Source organism: Melanaphis sacchari, unplaced genomic scaffold (genome assembly GCF_002803265.2).
Source record: "Melanaphis sacchari strain LSU unplaced genomic scaffold, SCAv2.0 Contig0_pilon_pilon, whole genome shotgun sequence".
Classification (NCBI taxonomy): domain Eukaryota; kingdom Metazoa; phylum Arthropoda; class Insecta; order Hemiptera; family Aphididae; genus Melanaphis; species Melanaphis sacchari.
In genome coordinates, this window is record NW_020270366.1 from 9791902 (window position 1) to 9817180 (window position 25279).

The following is a 25279-nucleotide window of genomic DNA, read 5'->3' on the forward strand; positions in this document are numbered from 1 at the left end:
AATGTAGTACCATTGATACAACATTTTGGTATTAATTTACAATTCAAGTTTAAAACTAGTACAAGTTAAATTATAAATAAATTATTAATCATTTGATACTACAGAATAAATACATTGAGACTGGTTCTTAAAAGAATTATATTTTTTAGATAATATGCATTTTGTACATATAAAATTTATAAAATGTGTAATAATGGTTGAACTAACCATTGATTAAATATTCTATTTTGTTGTCAATAAATGATTTAAGTAAAAAAATATAATATTGTGTATATTATTACAGAATAATAATAGATTTAAAGACTTTTTAACAATGAAGATTTTTTCCGCTTTTTAATATTAATTGATGTATGAGTAATTTCCATTGTAGTTGAACTTTTTGTAGCTTTATGGTCTATACTATTATTTGTTTTAGTATTTATTTGAATTTCTTGATTTTCCTCTTTAGTTGGTGTAGTATTTGATTTTTCATAATCATCAGGATGTCTTTAAAAGAATATGATATTACTGGTCTAATTAATATTATAATTTATAACTATTATAACTTATTTTTACCTTATATCATACTGTTCAATTATAGATGAATATATTTCATACAAATATGGGATTTTGTTACATAAGTCTTTATGATTCTGCAATGACTTCATAAAAAAATTATCTTTCTCAAAAATATCTGTCTTATTATTTTCTATTCACAGACAAAACAATAATATAGACATTTTAGTACAAAACCTATTACAGCTATAAAATATACAAACCATGAGAAATGTTGCCTCCTATTAATTTGTATTCTGAAATTTCCAAATCCTTTTTTTTTATTATATCAAATAAATCTTCTTGATTTTGTTTTAATTGTTTTATTATTTCCAATAATGGGCAAGTCATTTTGGAATAAAACTATGTACAAAAAATTATATAAATACTCTTACATTAAAAATGTAATAACCATTTAAAATAAATAGGAAAATATGAGCATCAAAGCAGTTATAAGAAATTAATGATGAGTATTTTTTTTTAATATGCTCTATTCAAAAAATGTAATGTAAATGTCTTATATAACATTCATAATATAGTGTAATAGAGTACTAAGAAATGGTTAAATGAAAAATATGTTTTTTAAATTGTAGGGTATACATATATATTTTATTAATCCAGATTTTCATACAAATTTTAATAAAAAATGGCTAAAATAGTTATTTAGACTTAGACTTCATAAATATTAAATGAAGTGTGTGAATTTAATTACCTGTCAATATGCATTTTTTACCAAGTTTTATAGGCATGACATTTTAGTTCTAAACTTTCATAGTGTATTGCTATTTGCTGATAAACTACCACTACTAGTTATACAACAAAACAACAGATTTTTAAGAAAAGAATATATAGGTATTACATAATATCTTAATATTGTAATCATAAATAATTCACAGTAAAAATAGTCCTAACACGAACTGAAGTTATAAAAATATAATTAATACTTACAATATTTTCATCTTCTAATTCCAATTCCAACTCCAATTTAAATGGAGGGAATCCTTCAGATAGAGTTATTATTAAATCTGCTTTAATACTCAATTTGTCTTGGTAAAAATTATAATTTACATTATTCATCTCTTTAATATTTTCCAAAAATTTAATAACATTTTTAACATCAACTTCAATTTTGTTGGTCGACTAGCCAAATAAAATAAAAATAAAACACTATAAAACTTAGTAAAATAGTTTTTATACAATACAAAATTAAATTTTGATTCATATTGAAAATAATTTAAAATATCCATTTTTGTTGTTGCAATTCTTTATAATGTACATTTGTAAGTATGATTGAAATATATTACAATAATTATTAAGGTTATTTAATTATCATAGTGACTCACCGAATATATTGAAGCAAATAAAGATTCATGTATGACTTTTGAGTATAATTGTTTCATGTTAGTAAAATTAAAAATACAAAAATCATTTTCTCGACAGAATCGAAAAAGCATTAGAGTATTATTAAAAGTTTTTTTAGTCGACACCCACATATTTAACTTTTGTGTTATGAATGAATTCTTTCAATTCAAGTACTTAGATTATGAAGATTAGTTTGAAATAATATAGTTCCTACTATATAAAATCATTTAATTCTGCACTATAAAATAATTATTCACTATTAGAGAATATTTTTACATGCAATTTTACAAATAAATACAAAAATATTGATATTTGATTCTAGTAGTTATTAAATGCTTTTGGAAAAGTATAATAATCTCATATTCTCATTCATTAAATTTTGGAAAAAATAAATGTAATACACTAATATAAAATTGCATTTATACAAATCACAGTTCTTAAAATTATATTTGATAAATTATTTTATCTTATAATGGTGAGAAGTCTTAAAACTCTACAGTCTACAGATAAGTAGGCAGAAATAAGAACAAATGAATGTAAATCAATTAAAACTCAGGTGCCCCGGTTTGAAGTTTGAATACTGGTCACTCAAATGAGTCAAATGAAACAAAATAAAAGATTTGTCTTATTAGTTATTACTCTTATTCGATTATAATTATTCATAAACTATAATATTTATTACATATTATATCAAATTATTAACTAACTATCAAAACATTATATTTACTCAAAGTCCTCCTAGATTATATCATCTATATACTCGATTAAAAAGAATAGGTTATATATGGTTAATGGTTATTGGTTTAGTACATTTGTACACCACAACCACGGTCAGAAATTATTTATTATTGTGGTGACTGGTGGTGTATTTCCAGTTATATTGTATTTATTACTTATTCAACTTTAAAATAAGTAGTTTTTTAACTAATTAACTCTGTCTACCAATAAAAATTTACAGAAAATAGGGTTGTTCACACTTAAAAATAAATTTTTATAGTCACAAAACAAATAGTAGAAAAAGTCAAAATTTGAATAATTTCATTGTAAAATAAAAAAATGGTGGCGAGTATGATAGTAAAGTGTTCTGCATTATACCATTACCATGGTTAATTTAACTTCTTGGAGAACTTGATATTTGATAGTAATATCAACTATTCAGCGGCTATTCAATTGGCCAATGTCTCTATTTTGTTTACTTTTACGCTTATGGTTTTTCAATAGTTACATCAAACATCCAGTATTTAGTAATTAGTATTTAAACATTTCAAGCATTTATTTTCTCATATTTAATTATTATATACTCGCATTACTCAAGTCACAAGATATCTTGGAACTTTAAGTGTTCATATTTTTGTTTTCAAGTATGTAATAATTAATTATTTAAGATTGTAATAAGAATTAATGTTCTTATTAATAATCATTACTGTAGGTTCCTTGGAAACATTGACTTAATATTAACATATTAATATACCAGTCTGTGTTTGCATATTTTTATAAAAATGTATAAAATTTGTATTGTATTATAATTTTAATAATTTAATATTGCTTACATTTTTACAGAACTTGCATCAATACATACATCATCATGGCTACTATGCCAGTTAATCCAAAACCATACCTTAATGGTCTTATGGGTAAAACTATAATTGTTAAGCTTAAATGGGGTCATGAATATAAAGGCTTTTTGGTGTCCACTGACAATTATATGAACATACAATTAGCTAGTGCTACAGAATTTGTAGAAGGTAGTGAACCTGCTCTATTAGGCGAAATAATGATTAGGTAAGTCATTCTTAATATATTATTATATCTTTTTAAACTCAATACAATATTAATTGTTCTATCTTATGCTTACAATATATTAATTTAAATTTATTAGTATTTATAATTTACCTTAAAATATTTTTTAAGTTTATGTTTTTTATTCTAGGTGTAATAATGTTCTTTACATCCGATCAGTTGATGATGAAAATGAAGAACCAGATGCAGAGATGAAAGAATGAATTTAAAAAAAAACACAACCAAATTAACAAAATAAATTTAATTTTACTTTACAGTTTCTATATATATTTAAAAATATGATTAGTTTTTTTTTTATATGAACTGCCATTATCATACATTTTAAATAAAATTAAATAATTTTTGTTTAAATAAAGATTTTTTGTTACTAATTGTTCAAAATAAAAAGCATATAAGTATCTATAATATAATAATTAAGGTTAAGTAAGAAGATTTACCACCCAACTAGTTTCTTGTAATATACTAATTTTGTCATCATAACTTGGTTGCATTATCAATTCCATGTTATATTCAAGTTTTACTCATAATATAGACTTGGTGAGGTGAAAAGATTGTCGTTGCCAGAGGTAGATTATTACCCATTAAGTATATTTCTTAGTTCAAATAGAAGGCATATATAAATGTAGCATTTGGTACCAGAGCTCATATTGATTTTTATAATCTTGAATTTTGAAACTCAATTGGTTTTACCATAATATATCTGTCAATGTACAAAGTAAATCAAATGGCAATCAACAAATTTGAACCTAACTGGTTTTAAAATATTTTTATAATTCATCAAATTAAATATTATTGTTAGGTTAAATAACTTAAGATTATTCCATAATAATATTTAGGTTCAATTTCTCTTTAAATCTACTTTATGATAAATCTTCTACTAAATGTTCAAGTATCTATATAGTATAGAAGATTACTTGTTTTAAACTATATAACAAAATGACCAAATCAATTTTGTAAAAAAAATTCCTTAGACCTTAATCCTTAAGAAATAGAAATTTAATTTATTTAACTTTGACCCCTTGAATAACAACCATATACGAAAAAAATAAAATATATTACAATTATAAATTTTTGCATTATTATTGTTCTACATAATATCAAAAGTATAGTTGACAATAGAAAACAATAAAAATAATAAAAAGTATAAATAATCGATTTATAAATTATAATCTAAAATAAATATTCATAATCTTCTAAAGTATCTATATTCATAAATAAAGCTAGTTCTGCCTGTGAATATTTTCAATTAATTTAATAATTATTTTTTTTGGTTTAATTGATTTATTATTAATTTATATACCTTTATTTTAATATTACCCGAGTACAGGTCAGGAGTAAACTAGATTTTTTTTAGAAGTATCCGTTGGTATTTATAATACTTAAGATGATTGTGAATTTTAATTTTTAAATAAGAGGTATTATTATTTCACTCAATAACATAGTCCTATAACCTATATTTATCTGTTTTTTTTTTTTTAATTTAATTAATATTAGGCATTAGGCAATTAATTCATGCTTTAGTCTAATGCTCCACATTAGTTTTTAATTTGTACAGTAAAAAGCATATTGAATTTGAATTTATAAACTATTATTTAATAATAATTTAATGATGCATTTAATGCATCATAGCATTCATAGCTCATTAGTTATAAATTAAAATTGTTTGCAAGAAGATGATATGACATGTGATAATAATTTCATATTATATAATCATTATAATCACATACTTCTTACCATGCATGTACTATTCAATTAGTTTAAATTTTCTCAATTTTCACAAACAGCAGTGTATTAGTAGTGTGTAACATTAATCATAGATCACTTTCCCATTTTTCAAGTATTGTACAGTAAAAATATTTGATCGTATCTAAAATTTTTGAAAAGTTGATAGGTACTCGTTAAAAATTATAATTTTTTTAACCCACGGAAAAACTGTACTAAATATATAGATTATAAAATAATGAATAATTATCGCTCTGCGGCAGAATTGAAAATAAAATAATTTATCCCCATAAGATAGATAACCGTAGATTCCATAGTACTCATGGGCTATGGAGTATTAATCTATAGATAGAGATTAGACATCTATGCACCTTCAGAGGTATAAAAAAATACATTGTTAATCTTTATTTAATGTCATAAACGATATAAATTGCAAGATAAAATACAAACATTACAAACCAAATAAAAATTTTTTAAATTTAGGAGCGTCTGAACAGTTAACCCTAAACAGTAAACACTAAACAGTAAACACAGGAATGGTCACCAGTCACCACTCACCAATGTGAAAGTACTGATAGTACGCATGCGTAGAGACGTAAAGATTAAGTATAATATCAAATTCGCAAATTGGTACTATCTTATTCGGTAAATAGACCTTATCATCCCAAATTCACAAATTTAATAACGAATTAAGGTGTTCTAATGAAATTATATTTAAAGCAATAAAGTGGTTATGTTTACAAATCTGATATAGGAGTAAACTTAGATCTAAGGGAGTAAATTATTTAAATGATAAGCCCTTATCGTGGTCTTAAATAAAATTTTAAATTATCACAATATAGATCTTTGATAGGGGAAATAAATAATAATGTAAAATGTAAGTAATACATGTAAGTAATATAAGTAAAGTATTTTCATATTCTGTGGTAATACCTAACTAATAAGTAATAAGTATCAACTATCAATATTTAAAATAAAAAGATAGTAATATAAGTTAAAGAACTCGATGACTTGTAGACTTAACACGATAAACTAATCTATCGTAAATTTACTAATTAGTAATTAGTATCCGTTTTAATTTTACTGGTAAATTTATAACATTGTATAATGTATGTACATATGTATCTCTAAATTATGTAAAATAGTTATTATAATACTGTTAAATTTAATGAAGTTTCTCAAATTACTAAAACTGTTGACATCGATAAATATCTATTGAAATATCATATTCTAAGATTTTGAATCTGACTTAATAATAGTAAATTTAATTTAATTAAATGCCGAATTATATATTTAATTTATCATAGAAACATAATTTTAAAATATTATACATTGTGATAAGAACATCAATTTACAAAAATTGCATTGACTGTAGGTGTTGTGATTTTTTTTTTCCAGGTGAATGCTGTATCTAAGATAAAAATTATTGTTTTTATAATTTTATATTAACTATTCATCGATTTAATTCAAATTTAACAGATTTATATAACTAACAAATTTAATATGCCTTCTGAACGCCGTTTATGGAAAATAGTATTTGATAATTTTTTAAAATCTCTTCAACCTAAATTGAAAGAAAAACCAGTTGGGTCTGATGCACAAGGTAATAAATATTTTGAGCTACAAGCTGATCCTCAAGGTGGTCGTCGATTTCCAAAAAGATGGTTTGTACCCGTTGATGAAGAAACTGGTGTTCCAACACCGGAATGGTCACAGTGGTTAAGAGGGCGACGCGATGAACCACCAACTGTCGAGGAAATTGCTCATAATGAAGCCATTGCAAATATGAAGAAAACTAATGCTGAGGATATTGCTAAAAAATTTAGTCTTCCTGGTTCTACAGATAATGAGACAAAATATCCACAAAATAGTAAAGGATTTCCTGATATGTCTGAAGAATTTGAAAGACAACCTGGAAATTTAAAAAGCAAAGTAAAATAAATTTACTTCATCAACAACAATCTTTTGTAAAATATATTTCAAAAATAATAATAAGTTATTTATTAATAAGTTTTGAAAATACTTGTTGAAGTTTAGTAAAATACAATATTTATGTAATATTATGTTTAATAGAAAATAATAGTTATTCTTGGGTATAAATATATTATTTTTATTATTGTGCAAAGATTAATTTGTATAAATTGCATAGTTTTTACTATATTTAGAACTAAGATGTACATAAATAGTCTTTTATTTCAAGAGAAGAGTAACTAACGTCAATAATGATGTGAATGCAAATCTTAGAGAAGAGTTCTCATTTGTGCAAATTGTTCCAACTTATGAATTTTAAACAAACTAATAGTTTTAATTAGCCATTTAGCCAATTATAAAAATGATAAACATTCTTTGCCTTTCAGTGAATTTACTTACTTTTAATGTCATTTGACATTAAAATAAATAAGTGCAATACAATATAATAGGTATTCATAATTTATGCAAATATACATGATTAATATAATCAACATTTTAATTTTAATAAATAATGTATATATAGTAAATACATGAGGGTTTTACCATTTTGTTAAATAATTCTATGAAATTTATAATTTTACAGTTATCAGAATAATATACCAATAATTATAACCAAGTTGCATTCGTTTTTAAAATTAAGTTAATAAAAATTGCAAAAAAAATTTTATTTACAAAATATAATTACATACAATAAAATAATTAGTTATATAATATATTTTTATGTTAATATTAAAATAACTAAATAATGAAGTAAAATAATATATAAATAATTATAATAATAGATATTTCAATTGATTCATCAACCGGAAAAGTCACTATGGTCAAATAAGGCTTGATCATAAAGTTCAGCTTTAACTAAACGACCACCAAAGAATCTACCATTTAGGGAATCTCTGGCTTGTTCAGCCTCTGAAAAATGATAAATGGTCAATTAATATTACTACTTCTTATAAAACATAATTTATTCTCATAATTACCTGACATTTGTGTGAACTCTACAAATATTTTTACAATTGTATCTGAATCATCATCAACACTATCTGATTGTTTTTCTTTATAAATAATAACACGTTCAACAACACCAAATCTATATAAAATAATATATTAATACACAATTTAAATTAAATTTATTATTAATAATAAGTGGGACTGAGTGGCTGAGTAGAATAAGACAGCAATGTTAATGTGCATCGTTACTGGTTCAAACACTGTCACTGGAGGCTTTTCTGTCTAGACAGGCTATTCAGAGAAATAGATTGCCATCTCTCATACTCGGAAGGCAACTGGAAACAACTACATAATATAACTTCCCTAGTATATAACATTCTTAATAGTTAAAACTTTAAAATAATAGATGTTATCAAATCAACCTGTCGTAAACTAAAAAGAAAAAAAATAAACAATTATTATAAATATAAGTTAATTACTTGCTACATTCATCTTGAATTTCTTCTTGTAAACTGTCATCCACATCTTCAACACCAACCATGTTTCTAAGTATAACAACTCTACTCTATAATAATATATAAATATTTTAAAATTAATTATACATTTCTTAACATAATTCTTTTTTTATTGCAATATATTAAGAGAAATTTAATTAGATTTTCATGTTAAGTTTTAGTATTTTAAACTAAAATGGTATAAATATTAAACTATTCAAACAAGAACTAATAGGTAAATATATTACAAAATTTAAGTATTAAGTAATAAAAAACATCTTAGTAATTTGAGATATTTAATATGGTTAAGTTAGTTTGATAAAACACACTGTCTGGATCTTATGCATTAGCATCAAAGTAAAATTTTTTTGTACACTCAATTAAAAAATATCTTAGTTTTTATTGATTATATTTATAGTCAATTACCCATTTAATCAGTAATTCTTAATATTCAATTTATCGTTATGGTCTCAAATTTAATTAATTTTCATAATCATAAATTAGACGTGAGACTATACTCTGTTCCAAATAAGATTACTTGCGTGCAACGGCCAAATTACATTTGGTTTGAATCGGAGTAGATCGCTTGCTACCGCCCCCATTGTGAAATCAGTTGTTGCGTCGTGCTTCCTAACCGATGTGTTTGGTTTGCGGCTCGTAAGCCATGTCCACCGTAAGTGAATGCAAGTCATCTTATATGGAACAGACTATAGGTTGTATGTTCTAATATTTACCTCAGTTTTCCGCATTAATTTTTGCATAACAAGATGTCTAGCACTTTGACCTTTAATAGACATATTTTCTTGTTGCTGCAATGTTTGAGGTTCAGTTTCTTCCAATAATTTTTTTTGTAATTCTTCTTGTTTTTTTTGTTGATCAACTCGTTTTTGTGCATCTGCTGTAACTGTTGGTATCACAGGGGCTGCTAATTGTGTAGGATTTATAAGTGTTGGTGGAGGTATAGCTTGTTGAATAACTGGACTCAATCCTGTGGTTCCTAAAAACAATAACAATATAAAATAAATATTTCTAATTTATTATAAATTTATAAAAAATTAAATATTTATTGAGCACAGGAAAAATAAAATAATTACCTGGTATTATTGGTACTGTAGCTCTAATTTGTTGTGGTATAGCTATTCCTGGTGGTGGTATAGTAACAGCTGGAACAGCAGGAGTTATACCTAACGTAGTAGGTAACTGTTGTAAACCAGGTAAAACAGCAGTTTGAGCACCTAATTGAGAACTTAATTTACTTAAACCTAAAACTGCATTTGTAGCAACTGCATCCATTGCTTGAATTTTTGCAGTAGCTGCTGCAGCTGCAACAGCAGCAGCTGTAGGCATATGACTTGAAGATGAAGGACCCTGAACAAAAAACTGTATAATAAAATACATATAACTAATTTATAAATATTTTATACATACATGAAGAGCATTTGGAGGAGTAATAGCACGTCCAACTCGTAAATACTGGCCTCCAAGATCAAAAAGGTTCATTGAAGATATTGCTTCAATAGCCGCTTGACGACCTTCATACTCAATGAAACCATAGCCACGATGTCTATTCGGTGTACTACCTTGTGCGAGCTTACATGTTCTTATGGGACCAAATGCTTCAAATACACTTTTTATATCATCTTCAGTTAAGTCAGGATGTATTGATGCTACATAAATACGGTTATATTGTTTAGCTTCTTCTTGTATTTCGTCAATGACAGATTGTGCTTGTGGCATATTGCTGGGACGCCCAACCTAAATCAAAGACAGATCTATGAATATAATAACAAAGTTTTACAACAAAACTAGTAACATTTTTTCTTGACTAGATCAACTAATTATTAATAGGTTTATAAGATTATAAGAAGTATGTATAATACTTACAACTTTAATATTTCGACCACCAAGCATTACTCCATTCATTTGTTCAAGTGCAAGCTGAGCAGCTTCTGGTATTTCATATTCAACAAATGCAAAACCTTTGTGCTTTTGAGTGATAGGATCCCAAGACATGTTAATTGATTTAATACAACCAAATGGTGAAAATGCTTGTTTAATTGAGTCTTCTTTAAGTTCAAAACTAATACTTCCAACATATACTCTAAACAAAAGAAATACTTGCATATAATATTAGTTTAACTATAATTTTTATGTATTTTAAAAATAATTATTAAACAATCAGATCTTATCAGCAAATTAATCACTAATAAGGGAAACACAATAAATGTTAACAAATATTAGTCTCAACCGCTCTCAATAATGAATATTATTTTCCATCATATTGTTTAATTATTAAATTAAAAAACTTCACAAAAAAGTGTATATTTAACTGACCTGCACATCAGTATTAAAGCTTGGTGACGATGGAATGACTTAGCTTGTTGTTGTTGGTGGGCTAATGTTTGTTTCATTAATACCATTTTAATACTTTGTTCCATAGCATATTTTTTAGCTTTAGCCACAGCTTCATTTTGTTCCGTACTTAATTTGATTAAAGGAGCAGCAAGAGCACCTAAAATACCAAGTCTTGAACCAGGACCTATAAATAAATCATTTATTCATTTAAGATATTACAGACAAACAATATTCACTCATGTAATTTTATAATTCAATAATTCAATAATCTATAGTACCCGAACTAAAATAAAAATATGAAGAACAGTTTTTTAACAGTAGTATGAAAGAAAACTAATGTTATACTAATACCTACTAAAAAGAAATAAAATATTTTTCTGAGTATAAAAATAACAAAAAAAAAATATTTAACGGTTTTTTTTTTAACTTTTAAAGATATATAATATTTATTTATAGTAAAATACACAACTTACATTAAATTGATTAAATAGTTAAACCATTTATAATAGCACATACCTTAATATATTATTTAAATTAAATTATTATAAGTAAATAATTAAATACCTGAGATTAAAGTGCCAACTTGGTTGAAATCATACGGTGCTGTAGTGAATGATGCAGTTCCATTCACTGAAAGGAAAAAGAAATATGTTAATAAAATAATTTAACACAAGAGGATAAAAACATTAAACGTCAAAATAATTTGTTGTATGAGAATAATCAAGAAATAAATAAATATTGCCTGAAAAAGAATATTATTTATTTTATAAATATCAAATAATTTATGCAACTAAGATATTTTAAGTATTGACATAAATAAAAATAAGAACATTTTTAAATATATATTATTCTAGAAATTAAACTTTATAAAATACTATTCATTAAAAAAATTAATAAAATCAATTTTATAAATATGTCTTTCTTTAAAACTATCTAAAAAAAGTTGCAAAAACTATAATTTTAATAAACAAACAGCAAAAAAATATGTTATAAACTTAGTAAATAAGAAAATAAAATAAACAAATACAGGAAATTTTTTGATTTTTTTAATGTAAATATAAAAAATTTGAATGTTATTTGCTGAATGTTTAAATATGTATCAAATAACACCATTAAGGTATGAGCAAACATATTGTGTTTCCATTAGAGACCTTAACCGCAGCGGGTAGTAGGCCTGACTTGCTCAGGTGGCTGCACTTGCTAGTAGAGGGATATTGGTCCGGAGACAACACAGAAGAGCATGACGAAAACAAAAACAAACCAAAATAAAATATAAAGTAGATAAATGTTTAAATTCTCCTAATTTAGTCGTCAATTATACTTACAACGTTTTTAAACAACCACAGGCCTACCCAATGGACCAATTTGAAAGTTAACTCCAAAACTGAAATCAATTGATCCAAAACAAACACAACATTTTGGATAAATAATATGATTCTAGAAAAATTTACCTACTTCCATTAAATCATTAAAAAAAAGAATTTAGCAACCATGATATAACATTATTTTAAACCTTTTAGTTACTAAAACATTATTTAAAATTGAAGTTGTCATTGAATAAAAAAGTTGCCAATTATTTTGAAAATATTGATGAATTTTTCACTGTCAATTAATATTTTTTATGTATATTAATGATGTGATTTTCTGATAAATAAATAAAAAACACAAAATAAAAAAAAATTATTAATGAGTTTAACATATATAAAATATATAAATTTCATAAATATTTAAGTATAATCGAATCATAACCTAATGTGAAAAATGTTTAAATACTATATATTATATTTATTTTTTTTTGACGAGGAAAATAATTTAAGCAAAAAAATGTTTAAAAACAAATACATCATAAAATAATGATTAATTCTGCAAACATTAGCATACCAAACGTAATTGAATCACAATTAACTATCTATTTCTGTTTGTTAATAAAATGGAACATTTTGATGAATTAAGGTTAGTAAAATATAGATAAAAAAATAATTACATGAGAATAAATGATTTTAAGTATTGTACACACCCTTCCCTACAAACTAGGTAATTTAATCTTTTGATGTGTGAGAAGCGTATAGACTAGTGCTATCAGTAAACCGCCTGGAACATCTCAAAAAAAAAAGAATATTGATTAGTTTTAACTAATAAAAATTATATTAATTAGAGTATATTTTATTTTTTTATTTTTTTAAACATGTAATATTTAATCTTTATAATAGAATAGATAATTATATTTACTGAGAATGAACATTAACTAAAAAACGGTCATCAGATATTTAAATATGTAATAGAAAGAATAACATGTATATAATAAATATATAAAAAATGCAAATGTTAAGTTTCTCTTAACAGTTGGTTTATAAAAATCTATATGCCAAGTTATTATCTTAAGTTAAAGAATATTAAATTTTTCTGAATTAAGTTATATACAAATACAAATTATTAAATGACCTATAACTTATTCTTTAATTTTAACAATGGTATTAAAGATTTTATTGTCAAGATTAACTAATTGATTCATAACAGTTTTTAATAAATGGATATAAAAATTATATTCAAACCTAAAAAAATTATTGAAGTTATTAAATATACCTATGCATCAATATTAACCCAAAAATATAAATACAAAGACATAAACACTTGTCTATAAAAAGGGATTTCAGTACCTTTAATTTAAAATAAAATAAAAAGAATTTTTTTAAAAATAACTAAAAATACCATACCTTCAAGTTTTGGTATTTTAGCTTCTGGTTCCTCTTCTGTACCATTTGACATGGTAGGTGCTGAGACGGATGCAGGTTGGTAGTTGTTGGAATTAGCCGTTGATAGTGTGTTAATAAATGGTTGTTGTTGCTAAATAAATAAATATATTTAATTAATATAAATAAATAAAAACGTATATTTTTTATTATTTAAGTGGTGAATAGTTATTAGTCGCATTATATTATTATACTAGATTAAATATGAGTTATATATATATAAACTAAACATTTAATGCATCAATAGTGACATAATGGTACCTAACACATGATTTAGTGGTTCATAATCGATTGTATCCATACAACTTTTTTTTTAGCAATTGTGTATCAGAATTATAAATAAAATATTATAAGTAACAACTAATAAAAATATATGTTTATTAAACAATTAATAATTTACAATTATCCTTAAAGAGTATTAAATTTTATATACCCAAAATGGTACTTTTCTACTAAACCTTCACAATAAAATGTCTTCATTCATATATTTTATTTTTTGTTTGTAGCCATTTAAGTAAATATATCATAGTTTAAACATATCTACCTATGAATTAAATTGCACGGTTAATATTATTATATTAATACATTTTTACATTAGATTATCAAAGTTTATCAAAGGCACAAAAAGTTTATTACTTATAAATACAATTGTGTGTTATAAACAAATGTATATATAATTGCTGGGATATATATTAACTTTGATTAATTAACTTAAGGTTTTTAAAGGTAAATCTTATGATGTTGAAAATTAATAAATAAATCTAGGATAATAAAACTTAATTTTAAGAAATATAATGGTATCAATGTTTGTATAATAACCAGTTACAAATCCTTGAATATGTATGTTTAATAGTAGTTATTTAAAATATTAATATATAATTGATAATTTAATAAACAGCAATTTTATCACTTAGGAAAAAATGTAGGTAATTCCCAGAAACAAATTTACCTAAAACAACAGCTGAGAAAATTTAACTAACTGAGATTTGCGATTAATTCACACAGAAAAGGAACATTTCCTTAAATAAAAAAAACTGTTTTAAGAGAGAAAATTCAAATTTAGTTGAAATCTAATAGCAATTTACAAAAACAATAGAAACTAAGAAATTGTGATAATTTATAAAGATACAAATATTTTTTTTTTCTTTTACATAATTATATTTAATATTTCGTAATAAAGCAGATGGTTGTAAATTATTAGCTATATTCAAAATAAAAACACTTATATTATGAAATAATATAAATAAACATTATTAATTCATATTTAAAAAAACTGTACTTACCAAGCCAATACTTCCATTCATCATGATTAGTTTGAATCTATTGAAAAATAATGTAATAACTATTACCTACACAACTCAATTATTTGGCAATAATTGAACGAATTGAAATGCGCCTTTGAATTATAGTTGAAACGATATATAAATTAATATAAGGTTAGGTATAACTATAAACACTCAAATGAAAAATTAACAAAAAAATTTAAGATAATTAATTTAACAGAATATTAACTACAGTATAAAAACGGAGAACAGAGTTAATGAGAATTAAAAATATATAGGTGAAAACGAGTGATGGTGATCAAACGCTGCAAATTTAGTACGATTGGGTGAATGCTGATAATCCAATATTTATAAAATGAGTATTGAAAATGAGTAACCAGTGTAAACTGTGAATATTAGAATATTGGACTATTATGTATAGTATTTACAATGTACTATGTAATGTAGTATTTGAGATTAAGAAAACTATAAGTTCTAGTTTCAACATTCGTCTGACATGGGTCATGGACAAGAATACAAAAGAAAATGGTTGAACTACCGAGTACCGAACGACATGTACAACCAATCACCAAAGAGCTTGTAATATTTTCATCATGGAAGAATCGTGTGAATTATTTTAGCACTAAAATCTTAATTGTAATGAAATATGTAATTTTTAACTTTTCTGAATTGCATAATAAGACATTATACATTGTTAATTTCGTATTCTTTTGCAGAATATTTTAGTACATAAAAATTTAAATAGAGACTAGTAGTTTATAAATTATAAGTATTTTAAGTTTTGGTAACTGTTAAGTGAAATGAAAAGGTACCTACTGTTATTGGATACTCCGCAAAATGTTTGTAGAAATTTGGAAAGCTTACAACTGGTGATGATAAAGGCTAAACACTAAACAGTAGTCCATTATAAACACTCAGTCACTAAGGTCTAGGTTTCAGTAGTTATAAGAGTTTTTACGATTTGTAGTTGATCAAGAATTAAGCTAAAAATCCGAGTAATACTATGATATTAAGAGTTAAAAAGTATTAAATGTATACCTATTTTACATATTTTGACAAATTTTTGAAAAAGTGCATAAGTTAATTGAATCTAGTTTTTATACTAGAGAAGTATAAATTAAAAACGTTCAGTAATTTTTTCAAATAATTGTGAAAAACAAATAAAAAATTAAGGAAAAACGAGAATTTCCTTATAAGATGATGAATAATGAGTTCTGATGACCACTGATGGTATGGGCCATGGGGCACAGTTAATAGATATGGGTTGCTGCAACTACCTCGAAAATCATCTGTAAAAATTTAATAATACTCAAATTAATTACTTCAAACATATAATATCACTACAACAACTACTCTAAAATTTATATTTATTCTTTTATTATTTTTTATTAAAAATTGCTACGATATGCATCTACTTGGAAAATATTGCTCTGGTGTGAAATTACTTTGAAGTTCAAAATCTATACTATATTATAATAAAGTCGAGAAGTTTGCCTTTTGTTTGAACGCACTATAATCTCTAGAACTACCAATTTGATTTGAAAAATTATTTTTGCAATTAATTTACTGATTCTTGAGGAAGGTTATGATTTTTGGGTTATTTACATAGACCTTAAGGTCTATGGTTATTTAATATCACGTTACAACTTTTTAAAGCTTAGAAAAAACAACCCAAATCGTAAACGAAGTAATAGTGTGTGTTAGGGCCGATAATGTCATCAATATTTGTTATGATAAAATAAATTTTAAAAAGTTGGTGAAGATGTTTTTGTCAATTATTGTTCATAGATCGACATGTTGTCTTAGCCGAATTAAAAAAAAATGGGAATAAAAAATAGAAAATTGAGATTTCTGTAGTAAAAGTGAGTTAGAATCTTTACTAATATATTAAAGCTGAAGAGTTTGTTCATTTTCTGATTGAACGTGTAAACTCGCACCAAGTATTGAACTACGAATTGAATAAAATATAAATCGTACAAGTGGTTAATATATAACTATATAAAAATTGTATAGAGACAGCTAGATAATTGTTTATAAATATGATTAATTATTAATGATCATGATTATTGATTAATATAGTACTTAAAACAAGTTATTCAAGCTATGACTTTGTATATATTGTGCGATTTCAAGTTTACATATTAAATTTTTAACATCAAGTATTATAATTTATAAGATAAAGCAAGGGCGGATCATTGAAGAGGAGCACAGGGGCACGTGCCCCTTGTCGTTTTTCTAATGACAATTTTTTTATGTAACTATGAGTATTATATAAATAAAAAAATCAGTAAATGAGAATAATACTATCTACTATTATAATTATTATTTGCATTCAAATTGATAAAACAGGGGTTACAGCTTATCGATAATTATTTATATAACTATAGAAGTCGGAATTCTTTTAAAATTCTTAAAATATTATCTTTTTATGTCGTTTAAAATACGAAATTTATTCTCTTGATATTCTTTTAAAATACCAAATGTCCAAATATATGATATCAATACAATAATACGCACCGTTACGGACGATTGAATAGACAATAGACATTACACAAGTCATAACAGTTAACGAAATAATCGATATGCATTGCCATCGATAAGAAATATCTGTAGGTGATTAAATTTTATTAGAACCCAGAAAAATATAAAAATAACTTGTATAGTGAATATTTTATTAATAATCATTTTTATCAAAATACCGATATATGTGAAATACTGAAATATGTTCATTATACTGATATTACGAAAATAAAATCTTCAAAAATAAAAAAAATTCTCTAACGTGTTAAATATTTTCCAACTAACCCCTAAAATTTTCTTTTTATGTAAAAAAATTTTCTTATATGAATTCTATGTTTTATCATAAGGAATTCTGATGATATATTAGTCCTATTTAACTAATTATACTAGAAATAAATAATATTGAAGTACCTACCTACTACGCGAGAGTTAAATTTATGGAAACAATTTTGGAAAAATAAGTCAAAAAAAGGTTAATTCTTTAATGGAAGTTTATAATGTGCATCTATGTTTATTCTAACATTAAATGTCTCTTCACAATTCTTAGTGTAATACCACTAATACCTACCACAACAAATGCTGAAAGGTTATTCAGTTTTTTAAAAAAGTAATAAAACTTACCTACGATCGAAAACGGGACAGGAAAGACTTAACAGCTTAGTATTATTACATATAAATAAAGATATTCAAGTAAAACCAGAAGAAGTAGGTAGGTACTAGGCATAATGTTTGCTAAAAATCTTCAACGAAGACTTTAATTCTACCTATAAAGTTTAGCCCTTTAAAATTATTGAACATTTTTCAAACTATTAAATAGGTATCTCTTTTGCAACAATACAAAAAAAGATTTAATCCCCTCCCTAAAATTCAAACAAATATTCGCTTTATCCTTTGTTAGGCTATAGCCTATAAGTATAAGAATTTATAAACATATTTATTCTTCTAAATGATTACATGTATAATAACTTATTTAGGTATAAATAAGGTATAAATTATTGATTTGGTGTGTGATATTATGAAATCAACATAATATTAAGTACGAGTATCTACCTATATTACCAATGTTATTTTAAAATTATAGTATGTATTATTAATTATAAATTATAATTCAAATTATACAATCTATATGTGCCCTCCCCCCATCAAAATATCCAAAATCCACCCATGAACAAAAGTATTTCATCGAACTCGAGTTTTTAGATTCTGAAAGAAGTTATGAATGTATTTATTTTATATACCTAATTCTATAATCTATATACACATTAAGGCATTAAGTACTAATAAGTTATAAATAATATTTTGAATTTCAGTTTATCTGGAGAGTAGTAAATCTAATACTTGTTGGTGTAATCGAGAGGTCAATGTTTGAGATTCCAATAATTTTCAAAAATGTCTCGAAAAAACAAACAAAAAAAAAAAAATTAAAGAAAAATGATAATTTTTACTTAAAACCAGTTTTGGACAAAATATTGATTTTGTTTTTTGGTGTACATAAATTTAATAAAAATAACGTTATTTATCAAAAATTGTATAGAATATTATTCTCTACTATATATAAGCATTTCCTTTTTACGTTAACATTTATAAAATATTTCATCTATTCCTGAGCTATTCTATTTATGGACATGAAAAATTTTCGATTTCTTTAAGTTTATTTTCTAGAAAAGTTGATTAGAAATGGGTAGAAATACTTAAAAAAATTTACAAAGCTTCTTCTAAGTTGATTATTTCTCAGTTGAAAAATATCAAAAATCTTTAGTCATTACAATATTTTTTTCTGAGCGTTTACCGTTTAGAGTTAGACTTGAGATTAATTTAAAGCTATTAATGACATTTTCAATTAACAATATTTTTAGTTTTTTTCTATAAATGTTGATAATACATTTTATCGGTTCTAAAAGCTCGAAAATTTTATACAAGGTTTCTATCAGTTATTTTATTAAAAGTTAAAAATTATTAAAGATGTATAACTGTATAAGTACGATTTTGTTTTTTTAAATACGTTTGATGAAGTTCATATTTTGACAAAATTCATCAAAATCACCAACAAAGACAAATTATTATTTAACTAAAGACTTAACGTGGAAAAACAGCATGACAAATGGGTTGTTTTTTATAATAGTAATATTAAAAAATATAGTTACCTATAATAATTTTACCTATATTTAGGCTGATAGACTGTTTTTCTCAGACTTGTTTTTGGTACCTATTTAATGATTCTATATCATTGAATTTTTAATCATTTTGAATTTTTCTAATACTTCAAATTGTTAGATGTTTTTGTCGTTTTTGATCAACTAACTGAATAGCAATCGTTATAATATTATAATATTATAATATTTATAATTTATACTTAGAAATATAGGTGGTTGTGGTAGAGGGTAGAAGTCGAGTTACCCCAATAAATATTTGTTAACCGTAGGCTTGGAATACTTTCCAGAAAGTACATGGAAGAAAAAAATAAAGACCCTTATTATTTAAAAATCTTATCACTGAAAAATGATAATGGATTATACACATAGACCCATAATAGACCTTATACCCATATGATTATACCACAGATTATGCAAATAAATATTGAATAATAGATAAGATATATTATAAAGGAATTAGGAATTAAGAATTGATAAATTTAATACATATTATATTTATTTATTATTAGTATTAACTATTATTACCTATTGTTCTGTGCTATTGTTTAATAGTAATTAAGTCGTTTTTTAAAATTTCAACTTTATTCATCAATATTTTTTGTTAAGTGTTAACTTTTCACTTATTGAAAATAAGAAATGAAATTTCAATTTAATGATAAACTTTATTTCTAACCTTCTCCAATGGCACTCACAAATAAGTTATTATTAAGTCAAGTAGCTGGTTATACCATAGCAGCAATTTTATCACTATGCATAATTATACCAATGAGTCTTCATCAAGATGAATTTAAGTAATATATTTAATATATATTTGAGTACTTATTATTTAATTATTCAACATAACTAATTTTTAATGTTACAGAGGACATTGTCTTTTGTTTTCTTCTGGTCAATGGCTTGAGAAGAATGGTCAATTTTTAGTGAATTGGGCCTCTCAAGCTTATTGTAACTATTCGATATTTGTTGGAGTTTTGCTATTGGTAATATCATCAATACAGACCTATAGGATGTCAATTTTTGCTTACAAAGGAACTGACAGGTTTGTAATTTATACATTTTTCAAGATATTGTTTCTTTTTAATTTTGATATAGGTACAATAATAAAAGTTAAAATTTATTTTATCTACTTAAAATTAATTATTTGAATACATCTTTATGTAGAATAAAAGTTAACCATCAACTCTTCTTTAAATAAATTTGTTTTTTCGCTTTGAAATTAAATATAAATTATAATTTAGCTGATCTTTTTGCTTTTTTAATTTGAACATATTTGTTGATAAAAATAAAGTTTTTAAAGACTAATAACAATTTCAATTATATTAAAAAAATATTTTTTTTTTTAAATTTTCAGTTCATTTTTATTGACATTTATTGATGCCATTACATGTGTACTTATGTGTATATTTACAATCAATGCTGCTCTGATGATAACATTTGGATTTATGACATGGTGTAATGACATGATTGAAAGATTTCCATCGTAAGTTATTTTTTGTTTACTATTACTATACAAACCTATGTGATTTTTATATATTATAATGTTCATAAATTTTGATAATTGTAGAAAACTTTTCCTATAGTGGCTGGTAAATTTTTATAAGAATTAAGTTTACATATATATTATAATGTTTAGTATTTATAACATTTATTATATACTGTTGATATCATGGTTTTAGATATAATATTCTCTTACGACTTATTCATAAATCAGTACAATCATATTTCTAATTAGTTTGTATCTCTTTTTGGGCATAATTCAAGGAATACATGTTTCATTGGGTGTTCTCAAGGAGAACATTAACTGATGATATTCAATATTTTAATTAATTTGTTGTGTTTAATTATTGACTGAATTATTTATTGATAATTTTATGTGTATTATGTATTCAAACCATGCTAAATTGTTAAAATCACTTCATTTATTAGTAATCTGATGTAATAGTTAGACTTGATATTTCCATTCACAAATAATGTCATTTGATAGAATAAGCTTAAAACAAAATCATGTCTACCATATTAGAGTTAACTATATTTAGTCAAACTATCATTCTGTGCTTTATGTTTTTAGAAAACCAATACTTTAGAGTTGTAGGGTAGTTTTGGGGTGAATTGATGCACTAACGTTACTATATAGAATTTTATTTTGAATTTTATTAGCTGATATGACTACTCTGGAATCATATTAAATATTTATGATTAAACTAATTACTTATAAGTTTTTTTTTTTTTAAAGGAAAGCTACATCTCTAGAAATTTTTGATAATTTTCTGTGAAATTGAATTTCTTTGTAAAATAAATTCTGTTTACATATTTTTGTAAATATTATTTACTGTAGAAGAAAGCTGAATAAAGTTTTTTGTTTAAATAAATAAATAATATACATATATATTGTGCTGTTTATATACTTTAAGAGTATGCTTATGTTTAATAAGTGTATTTGCTTGTATTCCATGGAGTTTAATACTTCTTAATAATTAATAATACAATTAAAATAAAATAAAATATACCATATTGATAGCCGCTAGTCAAATATAATAAATTGTGAAACCCCTGTGGCAAAAATTATTTTTGATCTGGCTATTGTTGGTGAATTAGTAAATCTATATCCAATATTATTTGTTTAAAAGTTTTCTGATGTAGTCTTGTTTAATTTTTAGTTAAATAAGCATTGTGTTATTAGTTTTAATTTTAGCTCATAAGTTTTTTATTGTATTAAATAGGGAACATTAATAATATATTCATTAAAGGTGTGAAATGGCTGCTGGAAATCCTATTGATATTCTAGATGGAATTGACACATCTGGTTTTTACTTTCAACTTGGAGTAGCTCAGGTACTTAAATACAATTTGTTGGGAACTTATTATTCATTTAGTTATTAATTAAGTGAATAACAATATGTAGATAACATTAACACAATACTATAGATCCGCAGTATATTGAAGCTTGATTAACTTCTGATATAATATGCAATGCTAAATTAGGTATGATCAATATTTTAACAAAGTATCAACTGGGCCTTAAAAATTGAATAAAGTACTAAAAAACTGCTTGGCTAGCACAAATCATATTTCACAAATTTTTCTAAGAAAGTATGTAACTTATTTAATGTGTTAACCAAATATCAAAACTGTGCAAGTTCAAGATTTATTTTTAAATTTATTTTAGTTAATATGTTAAAAAGTAAAAGTTATAACTGTCATAAGTGACATAAGTTAATACATAATTTTTTTTCAAGAACATTAGCTTACTGTAGTATATTACTCAAAACTATATAGTGTTTATACAGTATTTCTTTTAGTACTTTATTGAAGTTTTTTGTCATTAAAAAAAACAATTTACATCAAGTATACCTGAAATATTTTTTGACATGAAAACAAAAATCAATCGAAATGTATTAAAACAAAATTAAACTTAATTTCTTAAAATAAAAATTGAATTTATCTTTTTTACTTTAATTAAAAAACAATAATGTTAGTAGTTAAACTTAACAGAAATCCAAAAGTAACTAATCAAAATTTAAAAAAAACTTTTTAACTTGTTAATATTGTTTGTTTTATAATTATGCTTTTCACAAACATTTCTAGTTACTAATAATAACGGTGAATACATTTAAAAAAAACAATATGTTGGATTGAAATATCTAAAATTTAGACATTATCCAAAATTAGTTGTATAGTGAACAATGTAGAAACATCTTATACTTAAATACTAGCAGCACATACTATTAGATAAATTAAAAATTTTCAGTATTACTGTTCATTGTAATCATTATTCATTTGCAAGTAGTTTTAATATATTATTTTCATAATATAAGAATTGAATCAAGAGGAATATTTTAATATGTTTGGTACATAAGTGTATCATATTTTTCGAATAAAGATCTGGACTTTGGTCATAACATTAATAAAATAAATTTTTAACCTTCTACTGTTAATATAGGTGTGAGCTTAGAAGAGGAGCGTGGGTAACTTATCCATGTGGTCTATATTTTTTTCTTTAAATATATATACATAAACTGCAAATATTAAGTAATTTTATACCTTGTCATCTTGAATAGCTGATATTTTAGAATTGTCTTTAAAAATATAATGATTTTCCATGGATTGTGTATTTGTTACAAAAATTGTGCCCCTCTTCCTCTATCAGCAAGGTCTGCACATGTATGAATTTTAATGTAAATTAAATAACACTAAACAATATTTAGATACAAATCTTATATAGGTATATTATTGACTTCTTTCTCAGGAAATTTCTGGTTTCACTATCGAAAAACTAAGAAATATAAATGTTATGATCATTTTAAAGTAAATCTGTATGTATTTTGTATCAAGAAATTGATAAAAATGTTTTTGCTTTGTTTTAGCGTAGCATGTACTTTTTTTAAAATATATTTTTAACTTTATATCTACATAATCACATTTTTATAGTTTGGAATATGGGCATCATGGTCTTGCTGGGTTGGTTTGACAGTTTGCACTATGTGTAAACTTTGTTATTATCATCAAATGAGTAATATGAAAGCTTCAATGTTACGAGAAAGACAGAAACTTATTGATGAAGGTATGGCTGCCCCAACTCGAGTGACTCCATATACTACTCAAACAGATACTTCAGATGAAAGTAATAATTCTAAAATTGAATCACAACCATCAAAATCTATTAATGTTAAAAATATTGAGTAGTTAATGTTTTAATAATATGTATATATTTTTATTATTCCATTTGATTAAAATTATAAATTATAGAGATAATAAATTTGTACATAACATAATTATTTTTTTTTTACTTAGATCAATTTAAATTAACATTATTATTATTATTTATTTAATTTTTTTGATTTAAAATCACTTATAAGTTATGTTTTTTTAAAGTCTTAATTATAAATATGTAATATTAATTACAAATATATTTTGTTTTATTAAAATAAAAAATAAATACCCCTTTTTATATTATATACATATTAATTATGTAAAAACTATCTTATTTGAATTTTTAATGTAAATATTGTAGCAGTCCACGTACTGGCAACTATGTTTAGTCTTGAAATATTTTTAAGTGTTTTGTATTAAATCTTAATAATTATTTTAAATTTTTTAATATATGAAAATAATTATTCCAAATCCAAATGTAATTTCTTGTATAGATTGACATAAAGGTGGTTGCTCTAATACTATTAAAATCACATCTGGCAGGAGAGCCTTAAAGAATATGTTCTTTTTGGTCATACCACTCCTATCGCTGTCTTCCTATGGGATTCTCATAATATAATGATCCTGTTTTTTTACAGTGCTCTAGTGATGTACATCCTATGCTTAAACTTTATCAATCTCAACCAATACATCTGGTTTCCTAAAAAATATTATCCTTATCACATTGTTGATCATCA

At 24.0% G+C, this 25279-nt stretch overlaps 5 protein-coding genes across 6 annotated transcripts; 3 read left to right on the top strand and 2 right to left on the bottom strand.

Moving 5' to 3' along the window:
- Positions 1-235: 235 nt before the first annotated feature.
- Positions 236-2570, bottom strand: LOC112595766. The gene is made up of 5 exons (XM_025341077.1): positions 1878-2570; positions 1483-1674; positions 759-897; positions 556-688; positions 236-486 (listed from the first exon to the last, which is right to left on the bottom strand). The coding sequence occupies exons 1-5, from the start codon at positions 2025-2027 to the stop codon at positions 297-299; spliced, it is 804 nt and encodes a 267-aa protein (XP_025196862.1). The 5' UTR covers positions 2028-2570; the 3' UTR covers positions 236-296.
- A 505-nt stretch (positions 2571-3075) lies between these two features.
- On the top strand, positions 3076-3902 carry LOC112596757 (small nuclear ribonucleoprotein F). Its single transcript, XM_025342542.1, has 3 exons — positions 3076-3257; positions 3457-3678; positions 3827-3902. The coding sequence occupies exons 2-3, from the start codon at positions 3482-3484 to the stop codon at positions 3897-3899; spliced, it is 270 nt and encodes an 89-aa protein (XP_025198327.1). The 5' UTR covers positions 3076-3257; positions 3457-3481; the 3' UTR covers positions 3900-3902.
- Positions 3903-6846: 2944 nt separating this feature from the next.
- Positions 6847-7396, top strand: LOC112593868 (NADH dehydrogenase [ubiquinone] 1 alpha subcomplex assembly factor 2). The gene has a single exon (XM_025338483.1). It carries the CDS (start codon positions 6922-6924, stop codon positions 7357-7359), a length of 438 nt encoding a protein of 145 aa, XP_025194268.1. The 5' UTR covers positions 6847-6921; the 3' UTR covers positions 7360-7396.
- Positions 7397-8139: 743 nt separating this feature from the next.
- On the bottom strand, positions 8140-15732 carry LOC112593962 (poly(U)-binding-splicing factor half pint). 2 transcript variants are annotated; one of them, XM_025338583.1, is made up of 11 exons: positions 15220-15731; positions 13901-14030; positions 11751-11816; positions 11166-11370; positions 10716-10932; positions 10260-10586; positions 9926-10199; positions 9566-9828; positions 8817-8902; positions 8367-8476; positions 8140-8298 (listed from the first exon to the last, which is right to left on the bottom strand). In XM_025338583.1, exons 1-11 carry the CDS (start codon positions 15241-15243, stop codon positions 8189-8191), a joined length of 1812 nt encoding a protein of 603 aa, XP_025194368.1. In that variant the 5' UTR covers positions 15244-15731; the 3' UTR covers positions 8140-8188. The 2 variants fall into 2 exon arrangements, with proteins under 2 accessions (XP_025194368.1, XP_025194441.1); XM_025338656.1 differs by lacking the exon at positions 8140-8298 and having other exon boundaries at positions 8383-8682; positions 15220-15732.
- A 4744-nt stretch (positions 15733-20476) lies between these two features.
- On the top strand, positions 20477-24586 carry LOC112593637 (transmembrane protein 179). The gene is made up of 5 exons (XM_025338135.1): positions 20477-20683; positions 20755-20931; positions 21244-21372; positions 22640-22724; positions 24321-24586. Exons 1-5 carry the CDS (start codon positions 20574-20576, stop codon positions 24573-24575), a joined length of 756 nt encoding a protein of 251 aa, XP_025193920.1. The 5' UTR covers positions 20477-20573; the 3' UTR covers positions 24576-24586.
- The last annotated feature ends 693 nt before the right edge of the window (positions 24587-25279 follow it).

What these genes read in the sequence shown, in the direction of transcription:
- LOC112595766 (XM_025341077.1), bottom strand. Translation starts at nt 2,027, where the DNA reads ATGTGGGTGTCGACTAAAAAAACTTTTAATAATACTCTAATGCTTTTT. An exon ending in TATTTGCTTCAATATATTCG is followed by an intron (nt 1,675 to 1,877) that starts GTGAGTCACTAT and finishes TTATTTGGCTAG; the next exon opens with TCGACCAACAAAATTGAAGT. An exon ending in AGGAGGCAACATTTCTCATG is followed by an intron (nt 689 to 758) that starts GTTTGTATATTT and finishes GTCTGTGAATAG; the next exon opens with AAAATAATAAGACAGATATT.
- LOC112593962 (XM_025338583.1), bottom strand. Translation starts at nt 15,243, where the DNA reads ATGATGAATGGAAGTATTGGCTTG. An exon ending in AATTAATGCGGAAAACTGAG is followed by an intron (nt 8,903 to 9,565) that starts GTAAATATTAGA and finishes ATATTATTATAG; the next exon opens with AGTAGAGTTGTTATACTTAG. An exon ending in AGAGTTCACACAAATGTCAG is followed by an intron (nt 8,299 to 8,366) that starts GTAATTATGAGA and finishes ATCATTTTTCAG; the next exon opens with AGGCTGAACAAGCCAGAGAT.
- LOC112593637 (XM_025338135.1), top strand. Translation starts at nt 20,574, where the DNA reads ATGGCACTCACAAATAAGTTATTATTAAGTCAAGTAGCTGGTTATACC. An exon ending in ATGATTGAAAGATTTCCATC is followed by an intron (nt 21,373 to 22,639) that starts GTAAGTTATTTT and finishes TATTCATTAAAG; the next exon opens with GTGTGAAATGGCTGCTGGAA. An exon ending in TTCAACTTGGAGTAGCTCAG is followed by an intron (nt 22,725 to 24,320) that starts GTACTTAAATAC and finishes ACATTTTTATAG; the next exon opens with TTTGGAATATGGGCATCATG.
- LOC112593868 (XM_025338483.1), top strand. Translation starts at nt 6,922, where the DNA reads ATGCCTTCTGAACGCCGTTTATGGAAAATAGTATTTGATAATTTTTTA.
- LOC112596757 (XM_025342542.1), top strand. Translation starts at nt 3,482, where the DNA reads ATGGCTACTATGCCAGTTAATCCAAAACCATACCTTAATGGTCTTATG. An exon ending in TTAGGCGAAATAATGATTAG is followed by an intron (nt 3,679 to 3,826) that starts GTAAGTCATTCT and finishes TTTTTATTCTAG; the next exon opens with GTGTAATAATGTTCTTTACA.